Source organism: Lonchura striata, chromosome Z (assembly GCF_046129695.1).
Source record: "Lonchura striata isolate bLonStr1 chromosome Z, bLonStr1.mat, whole genome shotgun sequence".
NCBI classification, from domain to species: domain Eukaryota; kingdom Metazoa; phylum Chordata; class Aves; order Passeriformes; family Estrildidae; genus Lonchura; species Lonchura striata.
In genome coordinates, this window is record NC_134642.1 from 76,851,131 (window position 1) to 76,871,664 (window position 20,534).

At 35.8% G+C, this 20,534-nt stretch overlaps 1 protein-coding gene across 15 annotated transcripts in view; it reads left to right on the forward strand.

Moving 5' to 3' along the window:
* Positions 1-20,534, forward strand: part of PPIP5K2 (diphosphoinositol pentakisphosphate kinase 2) — a 47,427-nt gene that overhangs the window by 5,135 nt on the left and 21,758 nt on the right. For all 15 annotated transcript variants that reach the window (XM_077789984.1, XM_077789977.1, XM_077789985.1 and 12 more), the window contains 16 exons: positions 4,912-5,314; positions 6,800-6,995; positions 7,334-7,424; positions 8,331-8,416; positions 9,708-9,862; positions 10,203-10,304; positions 12,005-12,166; positions 13,287-13,408; positions 14,751-14,852; positions 15,407-15,493; positions 16,401-16,480; positions 16,566-16,671; positions 17,743-17,828; positions 18,450-18,575; positions 18,690-18,811; positions 20,223-20,405. In XM_077789984.1, the coding sequence (XP_077646110.1) occupies positions 5,171-5,314; positions 6,800-6,995; positions 7,334-7,424; positions 8,331-8,416; positions 9,708-9,862; positions 10,203-10,304; positions 12,005-12,166; positions 13,287-13,408; positions 14,751-14,852; positions 15,407-15,493; positions 16,401-16,480; positions 16,566-16,671; positions 17,743-17,828; positions 18,450-18,575; positions 18,690-18,811; positions 20,223-20,405 (1,950 nt within the window). In that variant the 5' untranslated portion in view covers positions 4,912-5,170. The remainder of the gene's footprint in view (positions 1-4,911; positions 5,315-6,799; positions 6,996-7,333; positions 7,425-8,330; positions 8,417-9,707; positions 9,863-10,202; positions 10,305-12,004; positions 12,167-13,286; positions 13,409-14,750; positions 14,853-15,406; positions 15,494-16,400; positions 16,481-16,565; positions 16,672-17,742; positions 17,829-18,449; positions 18,576-18,689; positions 18,812-20,222; positions 20,406-20,534) is intronic.

Below are 20,534 nucleotides of genomic sequence, written 5' to 3' on the forward strand. Positions count from 1 at the left end.
TTTGTCAGACCTGAAAAAATGCTGTTGTTGAGTATGGGTTCTTGTTAGTAGTTCTAAAGTCTCACATTTAAGTTTGAAATATTATCAACTTTTTTGACTCATCTGTAGAAAGGTGTCACACATGCACGAGAGCTGTTGGGATTGCAGCACTTGGTGTTCCCAGCTATTAGACTCCACTGAGCTTGTCTTCTTCCTGTCTGTCCTCCCATTCCACCCTGTTTCCTCCTCATGCTTTCTTTCTTGCGTCACCTGCAATCCAACAAACTGTCTGTCTTTGGTAATTTCTTACCGCATAAATTGTATTGCAGAATTGGAGTTTTGAAATGGGTAAAATGCCTCAGCAGGAGTCAGGCAAACATTTTCACTGAATGTACTATTAATGAAAATATTAGCTGTAGTGGTTCTAGCAGGAAGATATTGAAAACCTTTTGTCAGTTTGAGACTATCTGAGAAATTGCTATTAACATTATTTGTATTTTAATAATGTAATTTAAATTGCCAGAAGCTGATAAGGGATGCAGTTGGAATATACCTACAGCATGAAAAAAGTGAAACTTTAAAAGTGTCTGGGGTGACTTTATGATGCTTGTATCCCCATTTGTCTGTTTAGCCATTAATAAATAGAACTAAATTTTGCACCTTTAAGACTTGTTCCAAGAGCAAAGGAGGGAGAGAAGAGGCCCAGAGTTTGTTTTCAGAAGCGGCACTCACTCCTCCACATTCCTGCTCCTGGACTGTGTTGTCTGCGGATGGACAGACAGCGGGACAGAGCTCTCCTTTGCTTTTAGTTAGTTTTAGCTGGCTGAGGCAAAGGAGTTCCCTGGACTGTGTTTTTTTCCTTTTCTTTGACCCGTTTAAATCTGTCTGAACTGAACCCACCGGGCCAGGCCTGGGCCACGGCATTTTCCAGCGCTGGAGGGACTGAGAAGAGACTGAGTGAGCTGAGCTACAGCCCAGAGGGAACTTTCTGAGCTCGTCATCTCTTCAGAGTGGAGAGAGGTTTTATTGTTTAATGTTGGGGATTTTTTTTTTTTTTTTTTTTTTTTTTTGTGCTGGTGAATGCTTTGCCTGTTAAATATACAGTTTTTTTCCACTTTTTTCCTGAACCACTTGCAGGAGAGGCCACTTGCATTTGGTTTCTAGAGGAATCCCTTTGGAGATTTCCTCCCAAATTTGCCCTAAACCGGGACAAAAAGGAGCAGTATGTAGGTAGAGCACAGGGCAGTGGTCTGTTTTGTACATATGTGCAGAATTGTAGCAGCGCGTAGCTACAGTGATGATCATGATCCAGAGAAGCCACAGTGGCACAGGGAAAATAGACAAGTCTTTCTGAGTAGCACAAGACTTCATTTTAATTTCCTCTCCAACCCTGTGCTGGGGGGAGTGGGGGGGCAGACCCTGAGAGCCTGAGCAAAGCCTAGAGAGCTGAGAGTGCTCAGACCCAGGGCGGTGAGGTTTTTATCAGGTGTCCCACGGGAGGAGTCTTAAAATCAGATTACAGCCTCATCAGAACAAAGAGGCTCCACACAGAATCATGTTACATATAAACACTACTTATGATTCTTTGTTATTTGTTTGTAAATTCCACAATGTAAGCTACTTTGATATAATGGCATTTTTAGAAGTTGTTTTCATGAGTGGTTAGTAAATTAAAAATATGTTGGAACTATTTAATGCATGATGGAGGGTTTAATCCAGAGTTTTTATTCTGGCCCGCAGGCCTCTGAATGTAGCAGCAGCTCCAAGCAGAACTGCCCTGCAGGCCTCTGAATCCAGTCACTGCTCCAGCAGAACTCCCGGACGCCTGGTTCCCTCTCTTACCTGGGGGAGAGGAGGGGGGAAGGGATAGGGAGCCCGGCAGACAGGTATGGGAGAGGAGGTCTCAGGCGACAAAGGACACCTGGATGGCCCAATGCCCCCTGGGGATGGAGGGCATCTTTTGAACCTGCCCAATCACTGATGGCCTTCTGGAATGCCAGGAGTGACAGTGCTGGCAGGGGTCAGGGTGGGGAAAGGAGTGATTGACACACCTGGGAGGACACCTTCAGGGGAGAAACCAGGGATCCAGGGAAACCATGAAGGCACACCACAACAGGTGGACAATGTTCATCTTGGAGAAAATAATTATTAATTCCAAGCAAAATATGTGGCTGTTAAGTCTGTTTTCTGTGCATGAAGCCCTACTGCAATGTACTTTCCACTCATATCACCAACAGTCTCCAGATTCTTGAGTGAGGAAGGTAGCAGAACAATGAGTTTTCAGACAAGATCGTTGGGGAAGTAAGTTTCAGGTAGTATCTGTGTAGACAAATAGATTGCTCTTTCCCTTCAATCTATGTGTGTCCGTTTTACTTTGAGAAGTAATCCTTTTGGACTAGAGATACTTGGTTAGTGTCAGATATCCTCATGAAATAACCAGTCATCAATTGTACACAAACTTTATAACGTCTGCTGCTCTCACAAAGTGTACTACAGGAATAGGTAGGGAAAGAACGCCTAAAAATCTTAAGACCTTCAACTTATTCTTTCAAGTCATTGTTCTTCCCTCTTTTTCCTAAGTTTTAGAAAGGTGTTAATAAATTGGTTACCAGTATACAGATTTTGGGTAGTAGGGTGGAAGGTGATACAACAACAACTTCATTTTTTGGCTTCATCAGTGTTTTTTGGGGCTGTCTCTTTTGGTTTAATACCTTTATAAAATTGTGTGTTAGTTGCCATTACATATTAGCAATAACCTCTGCCTTTCTGAAGCTTGCTAGAAATAGGATTTGGAAAGCTCTCTTTCTATACCATGTCATAAACAGGATTCATTTACCTGAACACCCAATCTCTAACTCTTGTAACAGTCAGATGAATTAGGTTCTTGAAATTCATCTTGTGCTTATTGCTTGAAAGGCAAACAGCTACAGTTCCACATTCTAAAGGAAAGTAGTTTTTTGTTAGCAGAATTGAAGGACAGCAGACACATAGCAAATGCATTTAAGAAATAAATCTTTTTAGTCCACTTCTATGGGCCCAGGTTCTTTATGCTCAGAGCTCAGTTTCAATCTCTGGGTCTGAAGTTTCTCTATTTGTCTTGGGGTGATTTTATGACGATACTTTATTCCCTGATTATCTGCTTTATGACCAGAAATGTCTGTAGTATCTTTAAGATGTAACCAGGAGTCAGGGCCAGAGCCTGGGAGCATGGGGCATGGGCTCTGTTCAATCTCTCTTTTTCCAGCGTGTTCTGGACATTGTGGACCAGGAACATTGCATTGTTCTTTTGTTGGATTAGAGTTTTTGCTAGCTTGAAACAAGAGGGCCCTTCCCCTTTCCCTTCCCCTTCCCCTTCCCCAAAGGAGCTGAACCAAAATGATAAAGGACATTAAAAGCTACCAACTTCAGCTACTGCAAGGAGGAGACCCATGCCAGAAATTCAGCAACTTTCCCATCTGCTCTGCTCTGGGCTGTTATGTGATCTCCTCGTCCCCTTTCCAGAGACAAAAGGGATCAACTGCCTTTTTATCCCAGGGCACTCAACTGCCTTTTTATCCCAGGCACACAATCAGCTTCTGTATTTTTTTCCCCTGGGCATTTTTCTGACCTTTTTTTGTTCTGTTGGTGGATGTCTGGGTGTGTGGAGAGTAGGTTTCTGGGAATTAATTTATTCAGTCATTTTCTGTGCCTTAGAGCACCCCAATGCCTTGTTTGTTTGATTGGGTTTTTTTTTTGTTGTTGTTAATAAGCAGGTCTTTTGATGTTTTTTCACTTTCACCTGCTGGTACCAATATCTCTCATTGAAGAAAAGAGAGATATTGAAGGCATTTTTCTCTTTAGAGGAAATACTCATTCCAGGGCATTTTCTCCTGAAACTTGTCTCCAAAACAGAGACAGTGTTGTTCACCCACACCTAGCCTCTGAATTAGGGCAGTTTCTTTTTGGGCAACTTTAGCTTTGCTTGCCAGGCCCCTTCATGGTTGACCACTAGTGGGAGTTTACTATTGCTTCACTTAGTTCATAGAACAGCCAAAGTAATTTTCACTGATATTTAAAAACAAATTCAGTTCTGCTGAGACATCACTGTTGAATGGCACTTGCGTAATGCCATAGGACTGAACAGCCTAACCCATTGGATCAGATGAACTTCTAAACTGCTTATAAAGTAACTGCTTGCTAATTTTCTAAGTGGTAGTGATGCATTATAAATAATGTTATAAAGCCATATACATCTCACAGCATCAGTTACCTTGTTAAAAAAACAGATGCCTAATCAATGGGTCTGTTTCTATATACAAGTTATTTTGCCAATATTTTATTTTCATGTGGCAGGTTAAAAGGGTTTAATATGTGTTCACTTCACTGCTACATTAGTGGTTAGAAGTCCTTTTGTCAGAAGGCAGTGCTAGTGTCCATCTCTGTAATTTTTAATTTTTCACAGTGAAAATAAGGCAACACTTTGTTGCAAGCTGTCACGTACATTCTGTTTGGATAGAAAAGATTCACTTGTGTTATAACACTAGGGGTTTTTTTAAATAGTCCTGATGGTGGGTTTATGTTTTTCATTAGCACAGGCAGTATTAAACAGACAGTAGTCTGTTTGCCATTGTCATTTGATCACAAAATTTCTGTGGAAAAAACAGCCAGTGCCTTGAATACTGAGTTAATACTATAAATATTGGAGAATATTTTTGTTGCAAATTTCATGTAAAATATAAATTCTCAATTTAAGCCTTGCATCAGTAGTTCGATAGTAATTTTGAAACTGTTCCCCATGTTCTAAACATACATCTAAAAGTGTAAACTGTGTGTGGTGCACGCTGTTTTATTTCTGATGCTTTGCTCAGAGGTACATAATTGTCCAAACATTTTTTATAAGTAAAAAGAGTTTATTTTATCTCCCCTTATCAAGTGTGTCTTTGTTTCTTGTAGGTTAAAAAGTTATACCATCTCAGGGAAGCAGCAGCACACTGTGGTTTTCTTGGAGCAGCAACTCTGGTCAGTAATGAGCAGATGAGAACGAGTTAAACAGTGCCTGGTAAACAACGCAATCACAGTGGCAACAGTGTACAAGCAAAGACATCAAAGAGCAGGGGACTTTGGTGTTCCCATGTCAGTAGGAAACATGCCCAGGATCTCAGCTGCCAGAGTGCCTGCAATTTTTACATAGATTTATATAGGTCTTGTAACCATGTCTGTTAATGCGACAGAGAATGATCCTCCCAGATTCTTTGTGGGTGGAGAAGATGGAGAAGGATTATTGGATTCAGCCAGATCTACAGATTATGAACACTTCTATGACCATGGGGAAGAAGAGGAGGAAGAGTATGACTCTGTAAGTACTCTAGGGACACTTGTTTATTATTCTTTGTTCTCAAGCATTATTTTTGATTTCCAATTTTTTTCAAAATGTTTTATAAAAATATTTTTTCAAAATATTTTTCAGTTTTTAATTATTTTTCAATAATGGCATTAGTTCACATAAGTCTAGTACTGAAATGGTGTTCTAAATTGAGATATTGGTCATATTCAGATAATGATTTGTCAGTAATATTTGGAAAAGAAGAGTACCGGAAAATTAAGTATGCCTTTAACTGTGAAGTAGATGTGCTTTATTTTAGAGAGTTCCAGGGCAACTGAGCTTGATGTGCATGATTTGGAGACTTGATTTGGATTCTGGGAATGAACGTGATGATGGCATAAGCCTCTGTTTCATTTATTTGGATAGTTGGAAGCAAAAAAATTATTGGGAATTATTCTTTTGTGTGCTGTCAACTGCTTCAGAGTTAACTTTTGATTTTTTTTTCCCCTTCATTGTCTTGGTATATTGAAAGTCCATTCTAAGTTAGTCTTAATTATACCTTTATTATATCTATAAAGTGTTCTGAATTATATTTTGAGCACTCTGCTCACCAATTTTTAGCTTGCTTAAGACAAACTCTTAATGGTATTATGCATGAGTCATCATGTGATTTTTTAAACTCTTTGTTCTTTTTGCAACATTGCATTTTATGGAATAGATGTAATTTTCACTAATTATGAATTATTCTAAAATGTTTAAATGCAAGACAGCATTGCTAAAGCACTTCCCATGATTAAAAGTAACTTGGAAATGCAGAGTAGCAGTGCAAAATTGGCAGCTCAGGTAGCTCAATTCAGTGAGCCTATTTTGGCAAAGGAAAGTAGCTGGCTAGGTTTTCAAAAAGTAGTAAGTTCAATTAAAAGGATTGCTCTGTGGGTTTTTTGTTTCCTTTATAGAGCAAAGTAGGTTGACCTTTGCCTTTAGAAATACCACGGACAGAAAAAAAATATTAAAAGTTTAATGTGAAAGTAAATATAGAGTATGCAAAAAAAGTGGAACTGTTTATGCACTAAATAGTTCAGAAATCTAGAAAAGTAGTTTATTGTTTTCTAATTTTTCTTTTCATAATTCACCTGTAATATTAGGTGATGAGAGGCCTTTTGACTGTTAATTAGATATAAAAAAATGACATAATTTAAAAATCAATTACTAGTTACTTTCAGAGTAAGCCATAAGTATGATTTTGTTATTCAACACTCCTGACTTAGCCTTTGACCATGTCTGTTTGTGGTAACAATACTCAAAAATAGTAATATAGAGCTTTTAAACAGTCTCACTCTTGAGGCATTTTTTGTGAGGATGCAGTGGGATATGCTGTTACAATGCATTTTTTTTATCTGCTAGCAATTTACCTGAATTTTAAGAGAAAATACATGCTCTAATAACGTGCTGCTAAAACTCTGTTGTGTTTTGAGAACACATAAAAATTACTTTTCCTTTCCCCTACCTCCTTTCCAGCCACCAGAAAGACAAATTGCAGTTGGGATTTGTTCAATGGCTAAGAAATCAAAGTCCAAACCAATGAAAGAAATTCTTGAACGCCTCTCCATGTTTAAGTATATAACTGTGGTGATATTTGAAGAGGATGTTATTTTGAACGAGCCAGTAGAAAATTGGCCTTTATGTGACTGTCTCATTTCTTTTCACTCTAAAGGTAAATCTTGTAATAATACCATAAATACTTGCGACTTCTAAATTACTTAAGCTCTTTGAAAGTCCTTTGAGCTTTTTTGTCTAACAGTTTTACTGGATTTTCCTAGGAAGTGATTATTTTGTCTTCTTTAATATAATACAACTGACTTGTAAAGTGCAAGTTTTTTAAATTATACTGTTTACATTGCTTGAGAAAGTCTTGCCTGACACAATATAAGAATAGCTGTCTCACTGGTAAATACATTTGAAGCCAGTGGAAATAGTGATGTAATTCAAAGGATCCAAACTATTTACTGGTAATGTGTCTTGTAATTTTGTTTTTCTTAATAAACATTTTAGGGTTTCCACTGGACAAAGCAGTAGCTTATGCAAAACTCAGGAATCCATTCATAATCAATGACTTGAATATGCAGTATCACATACAAGACAGGTAAATGACACTAATCACTTTTTAAAGCAAGCCAGTTTTGTCAGAGGATATATAAATGTGTTGTTATTGCATAGCAGCAGTTCCAGTGTATTGTCCCTGCCCATGGTGGAGGGTTTGGAATTAGAAGATTTTTAACATCTCTTCTAATTCAAACCATCCTGTGATTCCATGATTGTACAGTAGTTTAAATAAAATTACAGTGAATGTTACACTTTATTAATGTATGCATAGTTTTCTGGAATGTGTCTTCAGGTGTGTTTTTTTCTTTGGCTGTTTTTACATTGATGTATCTGAAGATTTTCTAAAGCTTAGCAAATAAAAAAGTTTAAACTCTTAAAATACATGTAGGATAAGTATGTATAGCAGCTGTACAAGCTCAGATAATTGTAGAATTCATGTGATTTACAGTATTTTTTTTATGTGAAGATGATACTTAACAGATGTTATTGGTACTCAAAAGTCATGTGGTTATTGGAAGCAAATTATCTTTGGGAACTGAGGTCATGCATAGCAAACATTAATAAAACAACAGTAAGCAAAATATGCTAACACTGAACAGTGAGAAGACTTGCTATTTTGGATGCCTTCAGTTAGTGTTCTGTATAAAGTTGAACAGTTGAAAATCTCCTTTAACAAGACAATTGTTTTGTGCAAATGTTGCACTGCCAGATAGGAAAGGACTGGCATTGCAAAGTGCATTTTTATTGACGTTGAAGAGATCACTGCAAAGGTACAGTGACCTTTAAAGCATTATATTAGTAAATAGAGTATTATATATGTAACCTTACCCTGTGTGATTTGAAAAAAAAAAAATTATTTATTTTTCTCCTCCTTTACTCCTAAGATTGTAAAATGCAAATATTTGCGGGATTTGCTGGCTCATTTCTTCATGTTCTTTTCTTTTAGAAGAGAAGTCTATGGTATTCTTAAAGCTGAAGGAATTTTACTTCCTCGCTATGCAGTTCTGAACCGTGATCCAAACAATCCCCAAGGTAAAAAGAACAGAGAAAAAATATCAACCATTAGCATTTCAGTGGAGAGCAGTATGGACATAGTGGAAAGCTAAATTTCACTGCCTAGACAATTCATTTTTGCAGTTTGATTTCTATGCCAGCATTTAAAGATTTGTTGTGGATTGACCTCTACTGGCTGTGAGGTGCAGTAAGTGAAAAGAAAAGAGGTTGAGGTTGTGTAAGCAGTGTTCAGCATTAACAAAAACATCAGGACTTTTTTGTCACAAGTTCAAAACATAGCACCATACCAGCTGCTGTCAAGAATATTAGCTCCATCCCAGCCAAAGGCAGTACAAGTATGCAACTGAGAAGTATGATTCTGACACCATACATCTTACATCATAGAATAACTAGAATATAAGGGCCTCCTTACTCAAACTGAGCTTCTAATATGTCTCTAAACAGAGCAGCATTCAGGATATTATATTAATCACAATTATTAGTAATTTTCCTTAGGAAAGTAATATTGACAGAATCAAGACAGGCTATTTAATTCTTCCCCTTCTGAGTATAAGCAGCCATACTTGAAATCTATTCTAGGTGTATCTGCAGATGCTGTACTATGGATATAAATTAGAATTAATTTTTTGTGTATCTGCAAAAAAAAAGAATTTTTCTACTAAAATGAAGACTTCAAGCAACAGTAAAAGATTGCAATGACAGGTCAAGGGAATTTTGCATTAAAATGTCTGTGTGATCTAGGGAAAAATGAGACTTTTATGCTTCAAAAATTAAATTAAAGCTGCTGCTTGCAATTAACCAGTACTGAATACCAGATTCCTGATTGCTGATACTAGAGGACCTAATTTTATGTGCAGGGTGCATCTATCACACAGTATGAGACAGTTTTAACTCTATGGAAGGTGGCTGTAGCATCTAACACCACACTGTGTGTACTGTTCACCTGCCAGCTCCCTGATATTTCAGAGAAAGACACTGAAAAAATAAGACAAATAGCACTTCCCTCTCTTCAAAACACTTCAAATATACCATCTGATGCACCTTATGCACCTGCAGGAGACAATTTCCTATCTGACACTGAGGGAATCAACAGTAATTCCAGAACATAGTATTTAAATAACATAATACAGACATGGTTCAGGAAAAATATACTGCATGTGATCATCAGTCATTGCACAGTCAGTAAAAATCAGAAAAACAAAGAAGTAATAGAATAGTATTATTTCAACCTGCAAATTAATGTAGATCTCTTAATAATTGTATGCCATTATTATGCTGTTACAACTCTATTCTTTGCACTGTTTTTCAGAATGCAACTTGATTGAAGGAGAAGATCATGTAGAAGTGAATGGAGAAATTTTCCAGAAGCCCTTTGTAGAAAAGCCAGTTAGTGCTGAGGACCACAATGTTTACATTTATTATCCAACATCTGCTGGGGGTGGAAGCCAGAGGCTCTTTCGAAAGGTGAGAGCTATTGAAAAGCTTTAGGTGTCTAACAGGATTGCAGAGTAATTCTGTCATGTCCTTCTTGCTTAGGAATAGAGAAATCAGAGACATTTCAGGAGAACATATAGATTGAATGAAGGCCTTTGTTTTTTTCAGTAGATGATTAGCTACTGCAGATTCTTAGCACATACCATGAATGTACTTTTAGAATCTTACAAAAATCTTTTGGCAATGGTGAAAAGTTTGCTTCATTTGGTGCATGAAATGTTTTCTCAGTACAAGTGTGTTATTTTAGGTAGTTTCAAAATTTCTCAAGCAGTACTCTTTGAATTTTTTAATGGAAAAATACATCTTTCAGATTGGCAGCCGGAGCAGTGTTTATTCTCCTGAAAGCAGTGTGAGGAAAACAGGCTCTTATATTTATGAGGAATTCATGCCTACAGATGGAACTGATGTGAAGGTATGACAACGGCACATTCTTACTTATATTTAGAACAATCAAGTGCTCAAAGAACTTGTCAGTTTTAAATCTTGGTTAAGGATTAATTTTAATTGAGTCTTAATACGGTTCATAAGTAAAAAATGCAATTCTGATTCTAGCTAAACATAGTACTTGTAATGTAGAGCAGCTGTGCTTGTATTGTTAGAGTCAAGTGTTAGAGGCTTTCTACCCAATATATTGTCTTTCTTTTTTTGTATTGTATTAGTGCCAGAATGGCATCTTCTTTCCTGTGCTAACAGGTGCACCTAGATATTTTATCTAAAGGTTAAAGGTTACAAAGATGTCTAATTGAAGTGGATCTTAATATGCTAATAAGCAAAAGTTACTTGCTAAAATTTTATGGAGTCAAAGAAAAGAACCTTTGTGGACCTTATCCTTAATAATTTTCACTCTTTTGTTTATTTAGATTCTTAACAGAGGTATTAGGTACCATAAGAGAATGCTAAAACAGAGCAATAACAAAGTAGGTGTTAAACCAGCCTTGTGTGAAGATTACTTCCTTTCCCTTTGTGTTCATATTGGCCTATTAAGCTCTTTCCAAAACATGTGAAACCAATGTTTTAAAATCTACGTAAGAGATCGCTGTATTTAGACAAAAAAGTGCAGGTGTAGAGAGTGTGAGGTCTAATCCAAAAAGCCTTTTTATTAACTGCAGTCAGCTTGTTGGTATCACTTGGTGGTGCATGAGGGGAATACTCTTTTCATGTTCTCAAAAAAATGCCCAGGTGTACCCTTCTGAAGGTTACTCTATGCAACACTTTGCAGTACATTAATTTGTGTTTACACGTGTTTGTGTAATAGCTTTACAAACTTTCTGCAAAGATTCTTGCAACAAGAAGAGCTGCAAATATTGCCAGAGGATTAGGGACTATTTTGATTAATTGCAGTGTAGTCATCAAGCAGCAGTGGGCTTTTAATACTCCAGATAAGTAATGGATTTTTTAATAAGACTATCAATGTTATATTAGGCAGTTCCACTAACCTTACCCTCTTGCTTGAATTCACTAAATTGGCAGTATTGGTACTCATCTGCCTTAGCTGAATATTTTTTTAATCAATGCTTGGAGTTTGTTTTTTTATTTAAAGAAACTGAAGCTATTTTTAAGAACTGCTGACAAATCTTGTCTAGCATATGCCCCAAACCCTTCAGTGACCATCAATACTGTAGTAGAGAGATAACACAATTGTTCTCTCAAGCTCCTGCCTTGTCATCATAAAGCTGGGCAGATCCTTGCTTTGTTTAGTCCTGTCTAAAATGTAAGCATACTTTTAAAATTAAGAGAATAACTTAATCCAGCAGCCAGATTTCCGTAAGTAAACTGAAATAATTCTCAACCTGTTCTTCAGATTCTGCAAATGTTTTGGAGAAGAAAACATTTATATCTCTGTACCATCATAACTGAGAAATTTATTTTTATTAATTGAGTTTTTATAATTACTCTTTTTCATGTTTTATCCCAGGCTGTCAGTAAATGATGTGTGTTCTCTGAAGGCAGAGAATGCCACTGAGGAAGATACTTTAGTTGACCTTTTCAATAATGGAAGTAGATAGTATCTTTTGATGTTGTTGTCATGTTTGATTTATATCTATGCATTTTGCAAATTTATGCAACATAATTTAAATACACTGGATGAAGAGGTCCTGTTTTTCAATACAGGTGTACACAGTAGGTCCAGACTATGCTCATGCTGAGGCCCGGAAGTCTCCAGCTCTGGATGGCAAAGTAGAACGAGACAGTGAAGGAAAAGAAGTGAGATATCCAGTCATTCTGAATGCAAGAGAGAAGTTAATTGCTTGGAAAGTATGCCTTGCCTTTAAGGTAAGCTGATTGCTTTCCTATCTGATCAAACATTTAGTGTTAATTAATTGTTTGTTACATGAAACTTCCGTAGGGTTTTGGTGAATGAGCCAGCAGTGGTAATTAGTGCAGAACTCCTTGGAAGGTGGAAAGTTAAACTTCCATATGACATCTTTTTTTAATCAAGAAGGATTTTTCCTTTGATGTTTTGAAAAGTTCTGGATAAGTTGCTTGTGTTGCATTAGTTCCCTGAATTTACATGTTGCTATTGTGCTTTGCTAGCCCACAGTGTATCTATTTTGTGTATAATATTTTCACACATTTTTATAATAGTTTCTAAGTGAGCAAAACACACTTTCAATACAGTTTTTGTAACTTCTGTTACCTAGTATTTTCATCGGGTACAGATTCATTGTTAATTTGGTACTTATATGATTAAGTACTTACTTGAAGGAATTGATACTAATTTGATAGTTTCAGTTTTTGTATCATTTTAAGATTGCTGTATAGTTACAAGGATTCTTTTGTTCAAAACATCGTTCAGTCTCTTGCCCTCCTTTCACCTGTTTTATAAGAAGTTTTCAGTCTGTCTTATTTACCTGTATGTGACTATGATGGCATTCTGTAGGGTGTAGGCCTCTATCAGCAAAGTGGGCTTGGAGATCTTAACAACCACTCTGTTGAAATAGCTTCTAGTATCCTCTACTAATGATGTCAATAGTATGTTAATGTCAAAACTATCTTGTAAAATTTTAACAAATACAGTTTTTCTTTTTTTTTTTGTAATTTCTAGCCTGCCATCCTTAAAAACTATTATGTAGTGGGAAACCATTGTCAGAAAGGGGGACTTATAGGCCCACAGTTGCTGTAAGTCTTGAAGTTTGTGCTCTTGTGAACTTGACCTTCAATACTAATACTGCTAGGGATATGCAGGAAGCATAAAATCAAGTTGGGCATAAAAAGTTAAAAACAGGAAGATGTTTGCATGATGTGGGTGAACATAACATGGAACTGACATATGGTAGTAAGTGTAAAGTGTGATGTGTTTTTGTCATGTTTTCAGATGAATACCTGATTAAAATATAAAATTTGTTTAGAATAAGCAATCCTAAATCACTTGAACTTTTATTCTTTAAAACAGCAAACAGTTTGTGGCTTTGATTTGCTACGTGCAAATGGACAGTCCTATGTCTGTGATGTGAACGGCTTCAGTTTTGTGAAAAACTCCATGAAATACTATGATGATTGTGCTAAGATACTGGGGTAAGAGTTTTCTGATTTATTTCAGATTTGCTTATTAATTCCTTTGCATACTATTTTAGTTTATGTACTGCCAAATTTCTTATTACTATTATTTGTTTATTGCTATTAATTATTTCTTATTATTATTAATATTAATTCTTATTAGTATTAATTATTAGTTATTTATTAAAATTAAATAATGCATTAAATGTAATTAACAGAAACAATTAAAAAATCCTAAGAGAATCCTAAGTCAATAAATAAATACTAAATTAATTCCTTATTCATAAAATCATCCCAAACATCTGAGATTTTAGAAGTGTTAAAGCTAACTGAATAAGTATTTTGAAATCAAGATTAAGTTCTTAAAGGTACCTGAGATCTTTTCAAGTAGTGAAGCACCACTGGGTGGTTGTGATTGATGCAGTTAAATGTGTCCAAATCGCTGTACATTGTCCTTGATCTGAAGTTGGTGTATACTTGTGGATTTCATACTTGTAAAACCCAACTGGAATAGAATCATGGCGTCTTCTATCATACCATCTTGTCTCTGCCACTGGAGGCAAAAAAAGGTATAATGAGGGATCATATAGAACTAGGTATAGAACTCCTAAGGGAATGTTATCCTTAAAGTAGGCTAAGCCCATTGTGACTGGCTTTACAGTAAGATTGCACTAATGAGATACAGCATGACTTTTTGCATGATTTAATGGTCTGGAATCTTATTATGTGAAGGATTTTGCAAGTTTTTTCAAAATTTTTTAGCTTGCTCTACTTTAAGATGGACCTTTTTTCCCCCCTCTGTGTTACTGCTTCTTACGTAGGTATTACTCTGAAGTACAGTGTATTTTGATGAAATATTCGTGAAACAAAACATTATATGTACCACCTTTCTTGAGGTAGAGACTTCATTGCCATTTTATAGTTAAAATGAAACTCTGTACCTATTTTTCCAGTTTTATCACAGAAACTTTTAAGAAGCTACTGGTAATGAGAATGGCTTGGTGATTATTAGAAACTTTTAGTTAGGCAGTGAGGCCAATTGTCTGCATATATAAATGAACACGAATAATTCTTATCCAAGGAGCTCTTTTAGGAACTGGAGTTGAAAAGCTGACGTCTCTTACAAATACAGGGCCAGTAGTCTAATGCTTCTGTAGCAGTTGTAATAGGTCTAAATTATTAAGTGGTCTTTATTATGTAATTAAAGAAAACTATGTATCTATACATTCATGGCTGCTAGTACTCTAAAACTGCAGTAATAAAAGTGCATATATAGCATCTGTTTGGAGTTTGCATGTGTTGTGTAAGCTGTGCTTTAAACTTACTTGATTTGTTTTTTTATTCTTAACTCCTATTTTAGAAATATCATAATGAGAGAACTTGCTCCCCAATTTCAAATACCGTGGTCAATTCCTTTGGAAGCTGAAGACATTCCTATTGTGCCAACCACTTCTGGAACAATGTAAGAAAATAGTAGCTACACCTGAATTGTACAAACTCCCAATGTAACTTTGGTGTGAATCTTTTTTTCTCTTTGCAAGGTGTGCCCACGTTGGTCTGTGAATGCTTGCTTTGTGTGCTGAAAACAAGGAAGGAATCACAATTGCTATAACAGCAGTCAGAGTTTCTCACCCTTAGTCAAGCTGAGTACAGAACAGCAGATTTTATTAGTTTAGCATCTTTTATACATAGCTTCCACTGCTAATCATTGTTCCAGCACCAGCTTCATATGTGCTTCTAATAAACATGCTCTCTCATTTAATTATCCTCAAAATTGTTGTTTTAAAAACTACTCAAAATAGATGTCCTATAGTTACCTAAGTCTTAAAATCAGTACTTATATTTTATACCTTACATTATTTTCAGTTAACGTTATATTCTTGCATATGCTTCCATCATTTCTGTAGTTATGTCAGATGACTACAACTTTGTCAATTGTCTTGATTGTAGTTGGTTTAATATTAAATAAAAGACCATTGTGTACAGACTTGTGAAATACAACCCTTGAAATTTCAGGATGGAGCTTAGATGTGTTATAGCTGTAATACGCCATGGGGATCGAACACCAAAGCAAAAAATGAAAATGGAAGTAAAACATCAGAGGTAAATAAAATCTTGGTAAAAGTATTTTAGAGTATAGGATTTTGGGACTAAGCAAGCAGTGAATTAACCAGGAATTGCACAATTGCAAGTTGCTTTTTGTTTTGTTTTCCTCTAAATCTAACAGTTTTTAGATACTACAAATACCACTACAAGTATGCACCTCTCTTTCTAACAGGACTGTCAACTTACTTGTGCAGATTTCTTTCAACACATGCTGTGCCTTGTGTACTGTACTCTGTGATTTTATGGAAAATGCATTTGTGTCTATAAATGTCTTTATTAAAAACAATGCAGCAGAGAATATTTCTAGACCATGGCTTCCACTTTCTGCTTCTTATAGCTATTCTTGTATGCAATGTCACATTATTTTTCTAGTTACTTTTGTCAAAGTTTAAAGAGTCTGTATTTCTGGTAGATACCATCTTTATATTAGCATTCATAAGACAACTTACATAATTGACCTGGAGCTAGGTGTAGTTCCAGTAAAAAGGAATTATTTATTTTGGGACTAGATTCTTGCATTCAGAATATGTTGAAGAAGAGCGGGACTGCTCACTTGGTATTTTTGGTCCCTGCTTCTGTTCAGGATCATTCTTGAAGATTAATAGCTGCATATTCAAATAGTATATAATTCAAATATATAGACTATCCTCTTGTTTTTAATACATAGAAAGTCAATAAGAGACTGATTAAGTCATTTTTAGTGCTCTTATCTCTAATGCATTAAAAACTTCTGAGGAGATGGGATTTGAATAAAGCTTGGTTTGACTTCCATATTGCAGGTTTTAACCTGACTTTCAAATATGGTAGAGGTACTAATTTTAGATCACTTTAAGAGCCTCCTGTTTGAGTAGTAGTAATTTAATTTATTAATGGAATTTCTAAATTATTTTTCTTTATCTTAAAGATTTTTTGATCTCTTTGAAAAATGTGATGGATATAAATCTGGAAAACTGAAACTGAAAAAACCAAAACAGTTGCAGGCAAGTTTGTCTTTATTTTTTTATTGTAATATTTTGTAAATAGAAATCTATTTATTTAATTAAATCCTACGATTCCTTCCTTTAGGAAGTACTTGATATAGCAAGGCAGCTCCTTGTAGAACTTGGGCAAAACAATGATTCTGAAATTGAAGAAAGTAAAGCAAAACTTGAACAGCTAAAGACTGTGTTGGAAATGTAAGTGTCTAATTTTCAGGCTTCATAGCAATAAAGTTATATCTGCTGTTTTGACTTGTTCCACCAGTTATTATATGGATTGCAATGTTATCAAATATAATAATTCAAGCACAATGTTTTTGAAGAGAAGGGATGTAATGTATGAAATGGGCCATTGATCTGGCTTTTTTCTTCTTGTCTTTTTAATTTAGCTCATTGCTGTATCTAGTGTCTCAGTATACATTCAAAAAGAAAAGGTTACTTTTGTTTATGTTGAATTTCACCTTCTTGAATGTTTTTAAAATGAAAATACTTGTAAGCATGGTCTGCTTCTTGCAGTGTGACATAACGACTTCTGATAAAGCTATCAGTAAGAGCTATCACCATGCTTGTCTACTTACAATAAACTTTGAGGATTGAAGATAAGTAAGTCTGTATACTAAGTCTGAAATGTTTGGTAACAAAAAAAACACCTTTAAAAACCCAACAAAACAAGGAAAACAACAGAAAAAAAAAGCTTCAAGGTTTATTAAAGATCTGGGCTCTTAGAATGATGGTATGTGAAATGGTAATAGGTATGGTAATAGGTAATAGGAATTTTTAATTTAAAAAATATCAAGGAACAGAGAATTATTATTGATATTTATAATAATTGTTTTAAATACTGAGTTTTGCTTGAGAACTTAATGGGCTATAAAACCAGTAGCCATCTACACTGTGAGACCAGTTTCTGGATACTGATAGCCACTGTAGTTTTGGATCTCAATAGATAAATTACTTGTGCCATGTCCAGTACTGCTTGTTGTTGGGGCGGGGGGAGGGGGGGTCCAGTTTTATGTTCAGTTTTATAATTGTAGAATTAGATAGTATTTTAAGATGTTTCATTATAGCATAGTTATTATTGCTAATTCTGTACTTGTTGAGTTAATGTTTATTCTAAGGACTGCTTCAATAAACATTGGTAAAAAGCAGAAATCATTGACCAAGAGAGATTTATTATATCCTGTTACAGGATTTTAGCACTTTTGGAGGAAAATATTTAAAATGTTTCTCTCCCTCTTCCCCTCTCATTTTTCCCTGTTCCTGCTTAAGGTATGGGCATTTTTCAGGCATAAACCGCAAAGTTCAGTTAACATATCTTCCTCATGGCTGCCCTAAGACTTCCAGTGAAGAGGAAGGTATTGTACTACTTTTGTACCTAATCACTTAGTATTATGTGTATATAAATAGTCATGGACTACTAGTATAACATGTCTTGATGTTAAAAAGAGGGGAATATTCTGTTTTGAAAGCATGTATAGTTAACAGATATTCACAGTATTTTAATTTGAATTGTACACCTAAAACTCTGTAGTAAATTTGTCTTCTAACCCTGCTCTTGTGCAACAGAACAGTAACATGAAAAGAAACTTCAGTGATGCACCAAAGTGCTGTTTTGAGCCAGTGCATGAAAATCTCACTCAATAATTAATGTCTTTAAAACAGTTACAAACTGTAGGGTGTTTAGCATCCAATTTGTTTTAATTTTTCTGTTTTGATTTACTTTTTGCTTCAGATTTGTGCTAAATATTTTTCATGTGTATTCTTTTTATAGTTTTATTACTTCAGTTTTCTCTGTTTAAAGTGCCTATTTAGTTCACCAGGTCAATATGTCCTTAATGTTAGAATATTATTAAAGATTCATAATGTTGGGGAGATTCTTTGATGAAGCTTCTCATAGACCAAATACCTTTTGTTCATTTGGAAAAAAAAACAACTATATACTTAACTACTAAGCTTTTCTCCCTGTGTAAAATTAGATAATAGAAGAAATGAGCCATCACTGCTTCTGGTTCTAAAATGGGGAGGAGAGTTGACTCCTGCAGGCAGGGTTCAAGCAGAGGAACTTGGAAGAGCTTTCAGGTGTATGTATCCAGGTGGACAAGGTAAAAAGAAAATTATCATAATAATTTAAAAAACAAATAAATTGAGTATCATAAATCACTTCTGAAGATAATCAAGTGCAAGATGAGAGCTTGAGCAAAATGTTTATTTGGTAGGAGATTATGCTGGATTTCCTGGATGTGGATTACTTAGATTACATAGCACTTATCGACATGATCTCAAAATCTATGCTTCTGATGAGGGACGAGTTCAGATGACTGCAGCAGCTTTTGCAAAGGTACGATGTGAAATGGTATTTTCATTTCTAAAATTCTGATATTCTCAGGTTTGTATTTTCTTTTGAAGTCTGGGAGAGATTTACAGTTTATTAGAAAAAAGTATTTTCAAAGAGTAGTTCATTGTGAAAAAGTATCCAAATAATGTGCCAAACATTTGAAGTGCTTGGAGCAGATGAAGACAGTTTTTAATTAAACAGCCCTGTCTGAATCACTTTTGTCCTCTTCTTCATAAGATTCTGTGAACAAGCTAAAGTCTGCTCACTTGAAATCCTGGGCTCTAATGCAAGTATTTGTCTTCTTCACTTCTCCATACATCTGTTATAACATCAGATTTCAATTACCAAGACTGCTATCTACCTTTACTTTCCTGGCCCTTGTGAATAACAGGGCCAGGGCAATGCCTGCACTCAATAGTTCATTAGTAACTTCTGTGAAAGAATTGTCCTAGGTGTTTTCCAGAAATCTTGCTTCCTTGTCTCTTGCAATATTGCCATAGAGGTATCCGGGGCCAAGAGTACTCATGGAAACAAGGCCTGCAATTAGCTGGCTTTCTCCACTTGTGTTGAGGTTTCATCCACTTCCGCTTTTAAACTGGAGGCCAACCACGATACTGTGCCTCCAAAAGGTCCTGTAGGTAGTTACAGCAAAAGTCCATTCATGTGAACTACTCTACAATATCTCTGTGATGTGTATTAACTTAAAGCTCTACAAGTCTTCAGACTTCCTGTTCCTCCTATTTATTTCTATGCTGCATATATTTGTACAGAAATATTTCAGTAATCTGACCTGCTTTCCCTTGGTCAGCAGGCTTGAAGAGACACCACACAATTTCCTTCTTTATTCCAGAGGCCTTTCATTGCCAGAAAAGTCACAAAAGTTTCCAGCCTCCTTCATTTTGGAATTCTCCATTCACCTCTTGTCAAAGCATTTGATTGTTCTGTGACTCACATGGCTTGGATTTTTGCCTCTGTAGAGTCTCTGTAAGACCCTTCCTATCTGCTGTTTAACCTGCCAGATGCTATTTGGTTTGCAAGCCCTTTCTGTAGCTCCTCTCTGGTAACACAAGCCCTTGAGCAAAGCATGTCACCCACAAGTCAGGCAGCTGTTGCTTCCAGCCTCAGGAAGAGGGCACCTGCACTCCCTACAATCCAAGACCTGAACAGCTGGTGTTGGGAAGCATTATCTGTGTCCTGTCACCATCACTGTTGAACCATCCTGTATCAATCCTGCAGATTAGCAGTGTATAGGGACCCATTTCTCTGTGAGAATATGCATTAAGCCACTGTTTATCTAACCTATAGCCAAGTGATACCATCTTGAATTTAAATTAGTGTTAAAGGCATTTTTTTTTAAGATACTAATTTTTTCATCTTCATCTATTTGCCTGAATAATTATATTGTTTGTTTCAGGGACTACTGGCCTTAGAGGGAGAGCTGACTCCTATTCTTGTCCAGATGGTAAAAAGTGCTAATATGAATGGTCTGTTGGACAGTGACAGTGATTCTTTAAGCAGCTGTCAACATCGTGTTAAAGCAAGGCTCCATGAAATTCTCCAGAGAGACAGAGAATTTACTGCTGATGACTATGATAAGGTTTGATATGATTTATTTCTCATTAAATAAAATAAATAACTCTGGAAATTCCTGTGCAAAAGTACTGAGCAGTGATTTTATGTATCTGTTCTGCAAAATTATTTGTGTGGTTGCAAATAGTTTGAAGTG